This window comes from Lithobates pipiens, unplaced genomic scaffold (assembly GCF_037356315.1).
Source record: "Lithobates pipiens isolate NorthernLeopardFrog02 unplaced genomic scaffold, aLitPip1_a1.2 Scaffold_28, whole genome shotgun sequence".
Classification (NCBI taxonomy): Eukaryota; Metazoa; Chordata; class Amphibia; order Anura; family Ranidae; genus Lithobates; species Lithobates pipiens.
The window spans coordinates 73,420,632-73,434,535 of NW_027507789.1; the positions used below are offsets into that span (position 1 = coordinate 73,420,632).

At 43.0% G+C, this 13,904-nt stretch overlaps 1 protein-coding gene across 2 annotated transcripts in view; it reads left to right on the forward strand.

Annotated features, from left to right (window-relative positions):
- The window catches only part of LOC143935487 (histone-lysine N-methyltransferase EZH1-like), a 598,044-nt gene that overhangs the window by 324,219 nt on the left and 259,921 nt on the right, over nt 1–13,904 (forward strand). For both annotated transcript variants that reach the window (XM_077459407.1, XM_077459408.1), the window contains exon 10: nt 12,905–13,068. In XM_077459407.1, coding sequence (XP_077315533.1) covers nt 12,905–13,068 — 164 coding nt within the window. The remainder of the gene's footprint in view (nt 1–12,904; nt 13,069–13,904) is intronic.

Here is a 13,904-nt window from a genome sequence, read left to right on the forward strand (position 1 = left end):
TTCTCTAGCATAGCGTCCGTGTCCAAGCCTCTCACCTCTCACCAATCCAGCAGAAACTCAGCAGAGACTCCCCTTGCTTCCCCCTCCTGCTGCTTGTCTTACCGCTCTGTCGTCTGTGTAGCACCTTCTGTCAGCCTCTTCTTGTGCTCCGGTGGATTACAGCAGGGATCCTCGCCTCCGTTTCAGGGGTATGCAGTCCAGGTCCCGTCCCGCCGTAGCAGCGACTTGAAGAACTCCACTGCTGTGTTCTTGGGCAGCCCCTCCGCTGCCGTGGGCTGCTGCTGAGTTTGGCGGGGGTGGTTCCTGGTCCTCGGAGCGAAGAGTCAGGCCGCTTCAGAGCGGCGTCACGGAAGCACACGGCCTCAGGCTATGGGGTCATGGGGAGATGCGTGGCGGAGGGAGACAGAGCAGGGACCTCGGGAGGCTCGGACGGGCGCTCGGACAGACGGACGCCTATCTCCTACGTCATGGCTCCTCCTCCCCTCCCGTATAGTCTTTATTTGGTTTGGGAAGAAGGGACATGTTGGCTAAGAGCATCTCAGATGGAAACTGGGCGCCTTGTAAAATATTGTTATATAGTTTAGTAAGGTGAGGAGTAATAATAGAGGAAAATTTTTTATAATATGACGTGGAAAAGCCATCTGGGCCAGGGGCTGTGGATACCTTTAAAGTGCCAATGATTTTATTGATTTCAGTGTCAGTGCAAGGGGCATTGAGAGATTCAACTTGTTCCGCGGAGAGGGTAGGTAGTGTAATGTCGTTAAGCCAATCTAAAGAGGTTTGTTTAGGAGAGGGTTGTGGGGTAGAGAGGAGATTTTTATAGTAGTCTAAAAACAGTTTCATGACTTCTTTAGGGTGAGACACTGTGTTTCCAGATGTATTTCTTAATTTATATGTGTGGGGCGGTTTCATGGATTGATTTAATTTTCAAGCGAACATAGTGGAATATGAATTACTGTTAAGTAGAAATCTAGCTTTAGACCATCTAAGGGCTTTTTCAGTATCAGAAGTTAATAAGGAGTCTAAGGTTGTGCGTTTCTCCTGGATTTGTTTAAGAAGGTCGCTAGACGGGTTCTGGTTATTTCTATGATATAGATGGTCTAGATCCTTTGTGAGGGACCTGATGTCTGCTAGTTTGGACTTGTTTTTGAATGAGGCGATATTAATCAAATGGCCTCTGATCACAGCCTTATGTGCCATCCAAACATTTGAAGGGGACATGTCCGGTGTTACATTATTTGCAAAATATTGCTCTAGGTGAGATCGAATTTGCTGGATGCATGAAGGGTCAGTAAGTATAGAGTCGTTAATTCGCCATGAATGTGTAGTTTTGGCTAGACCTATGCAAGAGGTGTCAAAAGAAACTATGTGGTGATCCGACCAGGAGCATGTGTGGATGTCAGCCTTGGAGGAGTTGGCAAGTAGGATTGGGGAGCAGAAGATATAGTCTAGACGGGCGAAGCTGTTATGTGGGTGGGAATAAAATGTGTAGGATTTGATGTGTGCTCTCCAAGAGTCTATTAATTGGTGGTTATATAATAATTTATTAAGAGACTTGGGGAAGGCTTTGGAAGATGGGACAACTCTACTTCTGTCTAGGGCCGAATGGGCCGCTAGATTGAAATCACCTCCCACAATTAAGTGCGAGGAGTGATATTTATCTAGAGTGTCAAAAAATGTATTAAAAAAGTTTGAATGGGCATTATTGGGAGCATAAATCGAAGCAATGGTGATGGAGCGACCATTAATTGAGCCTTTCAGAATTAAATAACGACTATCTGGGTCTTTATAGAGACTCTGAATTTCAAAAACTACAGAGTTTCTAATGAATATGGTGGCTCCTCTGGATTTCGTGTTGTAAGTAGTACAGTAAAATTGACTAAAGCTTTTGTCAAAAAATTTGGAGTGTTTTTCTGTTGCAAAATGGGTTTCTTGCATTAAAATTATGTCTGCCCCCAATCTTTTGTAGTGGCGAAAGGCTTTCTTTCTCTTATGAGGTGAGTTAATGCCCTGGGCATTATGAGAAATCACCCTGAGACCCATTGGGGAGGCGTTAATAGGCTACAGAGGTTATTGGATAGTGGCAGAGGGTCATGGGGCCCAGGGATTGATCTGAGGCTGAGTTGAGTTGATATTGGTGATGAGGATGATTCCATCAACAAGGTGTAAAGCAAGATGGAGATACTACCTAGCGAAGAGAGGAATTCTGTGGTAACTATTTGGCCAACTATGATATCAAGTGTGTATATGAAGTAATTCATCAAAACCTTGTGTATGTATATTCTAGTTAAGCTTTTAATAAGTGATATATTGTACCTATACCCGTAAACAATGTAGATTGAGGTTCTTAAAGTGTAGAACCAAACATATTCTAAGAACCTGAACAGTGTGAGTACTACCCAGCATAAAATCTCACCATCATATTGCATTAAATAACGTAGAGAATATTTGTTTGACCTATTCAAATGTGTCGAAACATAAAGAACAGTACAGTAAATAAATGAATTATAGTCATTAATAACATGGGGGTCAGTGTGAGGAGCACTAACTGACCAAAAAGAACATTGTTGTGGACCATAATGTCCATAACTCACAAATGGAGCATCCTCCAAAAAAACCATGGAAAGCATGTTCATTAGTAGAAGCGTATCCACCAGGTGAATCATGCTTATGGAGTCCTTTGTGAGTAGGGGAACAAACTAGCAGAGGCGGAGCAGAACAGCCTCAGCAAGGATTTTATAAACTATAAAAAGAGTAAACCAAGAGTGTGCTATTGCCCCTTAGATAGAGGAGGAAAAGGGGGGAAAAAAAAAAATAAATTTTTAAAAATAAAAATAAAAATGTTTATCTTATCTATGTTTATCCCCTTCCTTTTCTCCGTACCACAGGAGCACAGTGTCACATAGAAACATGTATAGGGGGTTATATAAAACCAACTAGAAATATCTTAACGTTGTGTAACTGCTGAATATTGATCCTAATAATACTCATATAAAGATTTAGAATCATTTGAACAATAAAGGTTATGTATTAGGGTCCAGTAAGGAAAGTGGGAGAGAAAGAGAGAGAAGAAGAGAAAAAAATAAAATAAAAATAAATAAAAATAGAAAAAAAAATAAAAAATAAAAAAATAAATAAATAAAATTCAAAAAAAGGGGAGGGGTGTAATAAATGTATACATACACATGAAATCCCATAGTAAAGATTATGTAAATACCGAACTGATACTTTCTGAAGGAATATAGCTGCTAAGTACCAATTGTAATAAGTCAAACTTTAGTGCTTGCTGAATAAAAAACTATAAAAATTGGTCTTAGGATCAAGCGTAAGAGAAAAAAAAAAAAAAAAAAAAAAAAAAAAAGGGGGGGGGGGTTTCCTCCGCTCCTGTAAAAGAATGGAGATAAAGCAGTCGGCAGAGCACAAATATAGCTTCAGGGGTCTAAATTTCTGAGTGAGGGGCGCCATCTTCCTTGTCCTCGGCGTGTGGCCGGGGTGGCCCAGATAGGTGAGGTATGAGGAGTAGAAGGTGGTCTTGCAACTGTGCCCGGGTCCAGAAGTCCCAATTTTACTAGAAGATCTTTACCTTCTGAGATATTGAAAACTGTGTAAGTAGTACCATTGTGGGGGACTGTTAATTTAAACGGGAAACCCCACCGGTATCTGATATGAGCTGATTGTAATACCGATGTTATCTCTTTCATTTTGCGTCTCCTCTCCAGGGTGGCTTGTGAGATATCTGGGAATATTTGGATTCTCGAGCCATCCAATTCAATATTTTGCATGTTCCTAGATGCTCTAAGTATACTTTCTTTTATGAGGAAGTCTTTCATGCACAATATAATGTCCCGTGAGGGTTTATCTGGGGGAGGCTTGGGGCGCAGGGCCCTATGAATCCTATCGCACATAAATGAGGACGGAGGTAAATCTGGGAGGAGGCTGTGGAACAACTTGGACACCGCAGGTAACAATTCCGTGACAGACTCTGGGATGCCGCGAATCCGTAGATTATTTCTACGGTTGCGATTGTCCAAATCCTCCACTTGTGATTGTAAGTAAGAGTGGTTTTCTGCCAAGAGCTCAAAGTCCCTTCTAAGATCGTTGTGCGCAAGTGTAAGTTCATCATGTTTGGTTTCTAGAACATCTGTGCGATTTCCTAGAGTAGCAATTTCTTGGGTAAGTGTGTTTGTTGTTTTTTGTAGTTCACACTGTATTTTGTCTACAAGTTTTTCGTAGATCTTGGTTAGACTGGAATCCAAGTCAGCCTTTGTGATCTGGGAGGGGAGATCGTTGATATTTTGTTTTGAAGGAGACTTTACTTGAGGGCCAGTGACGGCCGTGCAGGGCTGCTCCGGTGATGAGCTGGTGCCCTTTTGAGCCATGTTCTTTTGCTCCTTATTGCGTAGTGGGTATGTGGTTAATAAGTGCTGTTGCGCACGGCGATTGTTCGCCTTCCTGCCCGACGGCATGCACTAGTATGAAATGTATGGATTTTTATGTGAAAAATTATTATTAAAGGCAATAGAACACTATCTGTCGTATTGAATCCTCGCTGAATCGATGGGATTATTGGATATGTATGCTGAACTGCATCGCGGCTCGCAAGCGTCCCCAATTGTATGGGAGTATATCTTTAGTCCATTTTATTTCGTGGTCTCAGGGTTATAGCCTGTGTCAAGATCATTGTGCAGCTACATTTTGCCAGAAGAGTACTTGGGGGTTGCTCTTGGGGACCCACAGAGAGCAATTCCGGGCTGTTATGGGGTAGAGAGGGGGTGGGTGCAGCTGGAAGTGGGGATAAGATAGGGAGGGGATGTAAACTTGTCTGCGCCTTGGCCTGAGAGGACCCCCCAAGGAGATGTGTTGCTGTGATATAGCAGGGAGAGGATGGAAATATAATTATAATGTAGCTGGGTGGGAGTCACAGTACGGGGGGACAGTAAGGCTGTGGGTGGGTTAGGGGTGTACCAAGCTGCCCGTCTCTCACCTTAGTGCTTGAATCAGGTAGAGCTCCTCTGGTCTCCCCTGGGGCTCAGTGACTCTGCAGCTCCGGTCCTCTGGTGATGGAAAACGAGAGGAGGCAGCCGTCAAACCTGTATGATGTGGCCTGGAGAAGCTGGAGCAGGCCTCAAGATGGTGGACGGCTCCCGGAGGCCCGAGAAGGCCGCAATACGGATCACAGGGTGGACGGGCGGCCGAGAGACCGAGAGCCAGCCGGGGTGGATGCTCGTTAGATCGGATGGCCCCCGCAACAAGTCCCCGACGATCCGTGGGCCTCGAGGGCCGCAAAATGACAGCCAGGTGATGAAACAGGCCGCAGGCCGGAACGCTGTGCCGGCGGACCGCCGTGGGGCAGGAGCTCTGCGGTCTGCTGTTCAGCCTCGGGTACCGCCGCTAATGCTGGCAGAGGGGGGCCTCCGATGTTCCGGTAGAGCGCCGTGGGAAATGCCGGTGGATCCGGAGGCCTTGTAGGCCGCAAGATGGCGGCCGGAGATCCGGGGATGGAGATGTCCTCGGAACGGGCCGCGATGTGGCCTGGTCACCAATATGGAACAGATCAGCTCCGAGGGAGCCCAGATGCTGGTGCGGAGGGTCTGGAGGCGAAAGGAGCTGACGACGGCACTGGATGGCAGCGGATTGCCTCCGAGGCGGCGGAGCTCATCCGAAGTGCGACTGTCTTCTTGCTTGTCCGGACACGCCCCCCCTGTAGTTAAACATTTTAACAAGAATATCCACTGAGTCTCTCTATGCGAGCGATCCCTCACTCGGTTTGATCCCCTCCAAGATCGGGGAACCCAGTCTATCCCACAGAATTGCAGTAGACTCGGATCCTGATTGTGCTTTTCCTTAAAGTGTAGGGACACACTGTGATATTGGAATCCCTTTCTAATATTCGCCAAATGTTCAGCAATGCACACTCGTAAGTGTCACTTTGTGCGCCCAACATAAAATAGCCCGCAAGGGCACCATAGGAGGTACACAACATATGTGGAATTACATGTGATAAATTATTTTATCTCCAAAACCTCATTATCTATATTAGTGACTTGCCCCTATTGATCACCCTTACGGTTCTACAACAAATACATTTCTGGCAAGAATAAAATCCTTTGAAATCAATGGATATGGCCTGTTCACTTGGTGGATTTAAAATTTTCTTGACCACCCTATCTCCTATATTTGGGGCTCGTCTATAAATGAACCTGGGTTGAGTAGGCAAGACTGGCTCCCAAACAAAATTGATGTCCTTTTTTTCCCACAAATAGAGCTTTCTTTTGGTGGTATTTGATCACCCCTGCGGTTTTTATTTTTTGCGCTATAAACAAAAATAGAGCGACAATTTTGAAAAAAAAACACATTATTTTTTACTTTTTGTTATAATTAATACCCCCCAAAAATATATAAGAAAACATTTTTTTCCCTCAGTTTAGGTCGATACGTATTCTTCTACATATTTTTGGTAAAAATAAATCACAATAATCGATTATTGATTGGTTTGCGCAAAAGTTATAGCGTTTACAAAATAGGGATAGTTTTATGGCATTTTTATTAATTTTTTATTATTTTTTATTTACTAGTAATGACGGCGATCAGCAATTTTTATTGTGACTGCAACATTGCGATGGACACATCGGACATTTTGACACATTTTTCTATATAGATGCAGTGATTCCTGTGTAAATGACACTGGCAGTGAATGGGTTAACCAGTGGGTGGCAGTGTAGGCATTAAGTGTTCCTAGGGGTGTGTTACTAACTGTGGGGGGGCTGGGCTTTCATTTAGTGAACACTGATCTCTGCTCCAATCACATGGAACAGAGATCAGCGTCACTAGTTGCTAGGCAGAATGGGGAAATGCTGTTTACACGGCATTTCCTCCATTCAGCCGCCACGTGAGACGACGATTGAGTCCACGGGACCCGCGACCAGACTCACGGGGGTCCCGACCGCCACGCGAGCGGAGGAGTGGATGAATGCGCATTAAGCCGAACACGAGAGTGGGAGGCAAATCTATTTGGTGAGTGTGCGTGAATAAGGGGAGTGAAGGCATGAGCACAGCGGTGTGGTGGAATATTATCTAATGGGATTCATTTATGTTGGATTTTACACCATTCATCGGACTATTCTTTTGAGATATTTGAATTTCACGGACGTTTGTTATATTATTGACACTTAGTATACACTGGGTGATCTATTCAATTATATGTTGGCACGTTTATTATATGTATTTCTTTACAATTAATTGAGCTACAATAGTGGTCACCTTTGTTGCTTTATACTGCATGTATGCACTGAAAAATCTTTTTATTCTGTTTACACAGTAATTTATGCTTTATTCTATATGTAACACTTTTTTAGGGAAATTTAGAGAACTCACTACTTAGGTTAGTGTATGTTTACAAACCTTTTGTGTGTTTATTAGCGCCACACACCTCATTTTTTAATTCTATTTTTATTTTGTTTAGTAAGGTGTATTTATTCAAATATTCATTCCGTGTGGATGGCACATCTGAGCCTGATAAATCCACGTGGTCTCCAACTGGGAGACCCCTCGAACTATGTTACCCCCCCCCCCTCCAATGTCCAGAGAACTTGTCAATACCCAAAACAAGGTGCCCTCTGGGTTTGCGATTGTGTTTCAGTGCATAATGTTTTGACAAACTATGTTTCGGATAGCCTCTCTTGATATTACCCACATGCTCACTGAGCCTAATGTGCAGCATGCAAATTGTACACCCTATATACTGTAATCCACACAGGCAATTTATCACGTAGACCACATTTTTAGTGGTACACGTGATAAATGACTTAATTGGAAAACTCTCCTGTGTGGATGTAGCTACAAACGATTGTGTTCTCCTCCTATTTTTAATTGCATTCAGCTTACAAATGGGACACCTTCGACAGGGAAAAAAAACGTCCTTGCCAATGCTTTGGAAGAAGGAAACCTGTTTAGGTGGGTCTACCACATTTGGGTCTATCTGCAGACCCAATGGGGGCACTCCTCTATAAACCATCCGGGGCCTATCTGGCAAATTGGGGCCTAGAAATCTATCGCCCCTCAAGACCTTCCAATGTCTCTGTATTATCTTATGGTTATCTTATGGGCTCAAGTTCGCACCTGCGAAAGCCCTTAACAAATTTGAAACGTTCATAGACAATCAGAAATGTGTTCATAAAATGAACATACAGTGCCACTTTATTGCAAATCCTTATCGACCTAATATAGTGGTCTCGGTTGATACAAGGAATTCTGGATTGAGGAATGCTTCATTTAATCCTTCTGGACAACAGGCCCCTGCAATTTCTGTGTTTAGGGACCTGGTCAATAAAAATTAGCTTTCTTTACAAATAAAGAAAACTAGGCGGGAGTACACTTTTAAAAAGGGACTAGAGAAGCTCAAAAGTCCTGATGACATTATTGTACACACTGCAGACAAAGGGGTGTGGGGGGCATCATCATTTTGAAGGAGGCGGCCTATGATACTGAGATAGGGAGATTGTTGTCAGATCGAGATACTTATATCCCCCTGACAGGAAAAAAAAAAGAGCTTGTATTATTAGTGGAGGAAGGCTTTCGAAGGCAGTTTGTCAGCAGAATTGACTCTGTGACTTCCAGGGTGGGCAAATACGTAGATCATTTTTTGCAGCCCCTTGTAGTTAGAACCCCGTCCTATCTAAAAGATTCCACGCAAGTGATTAATCTACTAAAGGAGATACCATAGAAAGATTCTTATATTGTTGCTACTGCAGACATGTCTTCACTTTATACAGTGATTTCCCACAGACATGGAAGGGAAGCGGTGGAACATTTTTTGGAAACTGATGCGCTTCATTTCTGACAAAGATCTTTTATTCTAAGTTTGTTAGATCACGCAATACAGCATAACTATTTTTGGTATAATGGGTCATACTATGTCCCGAACAGGAGGGTGGCCATGGGGGCTAAGTTTTTTCCCCCAGTATGGCCAACCTTTTTATGGCCAAGTGGGAGGAGGATGTCGTCTATCTAGAGTCCAGGGTTGAACTGGTATTCTGGGAAAGATATAGATGACATCCTCCTCCTATGGGACGGTGATGTGGATTCTTTTAAATGATTTTATAACGGGCCTCAATCGTAATGATAGAGGGATTGTTCTCACCTTTGAGGCCAGTAGTACACATATCCATTTCCTTGACTTAAGAATCAAAGTGGAGGATAGGCCAATAGTCACTTCCACCTTTTTTGAAGAAACAGACTGTAATGGTTACATTGACACCAAAAACTGTCATCATAAAGCTTGCATCTATATCCAAGAGTCAATTCCTGAGTCTCAGGCGCAGTTCTACGAATCGTGAAGATTTTTTGTCACAGGCCTCAGTTCTCGGGAAGCATTTCTTGGATAAAGGATATACAGCTGAGGAGTTTGATATTGCTGTCAGTTCTGGCTCCAAAAAAATAAGGATGATTTGTTGACTACTAAGGCTGCAGATGATTCCTTAAAATTTTCTTTTGTGACTGCGTGTTCTAGTAATTTTATGATATCCATAAATAATAGAGACATTGGAAGGTCTTGAGGGGTGATAGATTTCTAGGCCCCAATTTGCCAGATAGGCCCCGGATGGTTTATAGAGGAGTGCCCCCATTGGGTCTGCAGATAGCCCCAAATGTGGTAGACCCCCCTAAACAGGTTTCCTTCTTCCAAAACATGGAAGTTTTTTTTTTCCCTGTCGAAGGGGTCCCATTTGTAAGCTGAATGCACTTAAAAATAGGAGAACACAATCGTTTGTAGCTACATCCACACAAGAGAGTTTTACAATTAAGTCATTTATCACGTGTACCACTAAAAATGTGAAAACACAAATGCAACCCAGAGGGCACCTCGTTTTTGGTATTGACAAGTTCTCGGGACATTGGAGGGGGGGGTAACAGTTTGAGGAGTCTCCCAGTTGGAGATGAAGTGGATTTATCAGGCTCAGACTTACCATCCACACGGAATGAATATTGAATGAGAGTTGAACTCCTTTATTAACAATAGCTAAAGGTGATTTTCGAATCCCATTCTTGTTTTGACCTTGGTTCATTATTGATTTTTGATATGTCTGTTTCGAATCTTAGCTTGAAATACACTGGTATTTATTTATGTTTTAAAAAATCTCCTTCCCTTTCTCTTTTTGGAGATGTATTTGTTTATTTATTGTTATATGATAGTTTTTGATTTATTTCTGTTTGCCATATGAATTTTTCTATGCATCTATACATTATTTGCAGTTAAGTGACACTTTTATCTCTTTCACCTTAATTAATTTTGGCTTCCCCTTGATGCCGGCCGGATAGCTGATGTTTTGGATTTACTAATGGTTTTGTGGCCTGTGTGGAGTTAACATGTTTCTGTCATTCCATGGATCCATTCTTTATTTATTTGTATACTGGGGCTTCCTGTGATGGGCGCCTTCCGGTTTTTGCTGTTGTCTCCTTCCGGTGTTTGGAACGCATTATACTTCAGTTTTTTGCTCCGTTTGTCCTATATGAACCAACCCTGTTACACGTCATAACCATGCCCCTGATGATGCATGTTAATGACGAAACGTTGGGTGGAGCCATGTAAGACGCTGACGGACGACGGTATATCAGCCACCTTGTCGGTTAGAAAAACTGGTCACTTCTTATCATGCCTATACAACTTTACAAAATGCAAACGTGTTTTTATTACCCTTAATAAATGCTGAACTGTTTAAGATGCTTGCGCAATGAGCAGTGTATTTCTATTTTGTGTTCATTTGACTATCGAGCCATAGTTTTCCACTATTTTGCTGTTTTGGAAGGACCACTTCTCGAACAATCACCTATTTTTATTATATGTGCATAACCCATGCACTGACGGTAAGGGTCAGTCTTATTGGGTGAAGGTGACGGGATCCTGTTCCATCTTTCCTGCATGCTTATGGTGGATGGTGAGTAGTTCCTATTTGGTGGATTTTCCTTGCTTGGGCTGTTCACAATTCATTTTTATTTTGATAAATTTTCACTTATTTAGATGAAGTGTTTTGAGACATTGATTTATTGTTTCATATTTATTTGTTTTGAGTGCCACATAATGTACAAAACTTTTTAATACAAATAGGCATGACCAAATGTATTTAACCTGTATCTGCCCAAAACATATTTAATGAGTGAACAATGTTTACTGCGACCAATTACTGTGCCCACTAACTTGAAACTTGCCATTTTAAAATGTTCTACAGTAAATAAAGCACATGGAGCAGCATGCAAGTAATAATAATAATAATAATAACACAGGAGAAATAATTACTTTTTCAAAGCACTTTCTTGATCCTTCTGTACTGATCCAGTGCCCTCAGTTTCAGGTCTGACCAGCGTTTCCTCAATTGCTCCTTGGACATGGTCCGGGCTCTAAGGGTATATCTGTCTGCCACGGCTCCTTTCCGGAAGTCAAATTCTCTGTTCGTATCGGTGGCTGGTCCAAAAAAAGGAATGGCGGTCTCGTCGTCCACCATTTCCAGGTGGGTCAGACAGATCGTGGTCCAGGCTTACGCCTTGAAGGGACAGGTGCCCCCCTTTCCTGTCCCGGCCCACTCCACCAGGGCAATTGGGACCTCTTGGGCCTTCCGACAAGCGTCAGTCACTCAAGTGTGTAAGGCAGCGACTTGGTCGTCCGTTCACACTTTTACAAAAGTGGATGTAAGCGCATCTTCTGATGCCTGCTCTGGCCGCAAAGTTTTGCAGGTGGCCGTGTAATGTTGCAATTTTACACTCTTGTTTCTGTTAAGAGAAAGTTGCCTTTTTTTAATGTTAATACAGTCTGATGCATGTGTTGACCGCAAGTTCTAATGCGGTTGGTTCAGATGGGGACTCCCCCGTTAGGGAGCACCTCTGGCTGTGGGTTAAGTTATGTTGCTGTTCCTACCCCTCGTTATGACACTGCTTGGGGACGTCCCTACGGTCAAGATTACTGGAGCTGTGTCCGAACGAAAGAGAAAATAGGATTTTTGTACTCACCGTAAAATCCTTTTCTCTGAAGTTCATTGACGGACACAGCACCCTCCCCTCCTATTGGTTTACGTTATACTGCTTGACCTACTAACCTGCAGGAAGCAGGCTGAGGGGTTATTACCAGAGGACCGCCTCCTGGGCGGAACTGTTAAGTTCTGTTGCATTACGTTTTCTGCCTAGTCCTCTCCTGTAGGTGGCATAATAACCCTACCGTCAAGATGACTGGAGCTGTGTCCGTCAATGAACTTCAGAGAAAAGGATTTTACGGTGAGTACAAAAAATCCTATTTTTTATAACAGCTTACCGGTAAAATCCTTTTCATTGAAGTACATTGTGGGATACAGAGGCTCCTCCCTCTTTCTAGTACACACGTGTATTGTTTTGCTACAAAAACTGAAAAATCCTATTATTCAAGGAGTATTTTGGATCAGGCCTCCCTGTGCTTCCTTGGGACTTCACTTTTCTTCTCTCTGCCCTGCAGAAACTACCCTTTGAAACCCAACAGCGTAATCCCCTCAGGTTTCTTCTGCAAAGTGGTCTTGGTTACTAACGCAGCTGCTGGTGTGAACTTGTCCTCAGTGGGCAAATGTAGTATACAAATAGTTGCAGAGGATCCTAAAGTGCCCCTGCCCATTGAAATTAATGGGCAGCGCCGCCAAAGTGCTTCGGCAGCGAAGCTACATGGGTTAAAAGCGACCCACTAGTGGCTGAAAAAGCACCGCTAAAACTACCATAAAGTGCCACTAAAATAGCAGTGCTTTACTGCCGATGCACCCACCACCTCGGTGTGAAAGTGCCCTTATTGATTTATATACATTTGATGCTGAGAAAATTCTACTTTTGTCCATTTAATCATTTCCCAAATATGGATATTTTTTGTGTTAACACATCTGCATGTACTTATTTGTTTCAGGTACAAGGAACTGACTGCTGCTTCAGACCCCAACGCTCTTCCACCACAGTGTACCCCTAATATTGATGGCCGTTGTGCCAAATCTGTACCGAGAGAGCAGTCTCTTCACTCTTTCCACACGCTCTTCTGTCGCCGCTGTTTCAAATATGATTGTTTCCTGCACCGTAAGTTTGCTTATTTATTGCTACGGTTATTTTGTGATTTATCCTGCCCTGCTTTTTTGGGCTTGTCTACTGCTAATGTATTTTTTTGCGGTCCAGTTAGAAATAAGCATTGATGAACATATAGTACAGCCTTTCTCAAACTTTTGAACACAGAGGAACCCTTGAAATAGTTCTCCAGTCTCAGGGAATCCCTGCTAAAAATCTAGAACTTATGATACATTAGTGTGATGGTCAGTGGGAAGAATGGTCCTTACACTTGTGGTCATTGGGAAGAATTACCCCCTTACAGATAGGTAAAAAGATCAATGGTGTCAGTGGGAACTTATCTAAGAGGCAGAAATTGCCCAATGCTGAAGGAACCCCTAGTAACCTCTGGAGGAACCCTTGAGAATCACTGATATAGTATATGGCTAAACCACATATGTTCTCAGGATCTCTGCTTAACATGAAGGGGACTGCAATCCAGAACTGTGTGAAATGTCTCTATAAAATATACATTATATTGTCAAAAGTATTGGCAGACCTGCCTTTACACGCACATGAACTTTAACAGCATCCTAAATCTTAGTCTGTAAGGTTCCATATTGACTTGCCCACCCTTTGCAGCTATAACAGCCTCAACTATTCTGGGAAGGCTGCCCACAAGGTTTAGGAGTGTGTCTATGGGAATGGTCGACCATTCTTCCAGAAGCACATTTGTTGGATGAGAAGGCCTGGCTCACAGTCTCTGCTCTAATTCATCCCAGGGGTGTTCTATCGGGTTGAGGATAGGATTCTGTGCAGGCCAGTCAAGTTCCTCCACCTCAAACTTATCCATGTCTTTATGGACCTTGCTT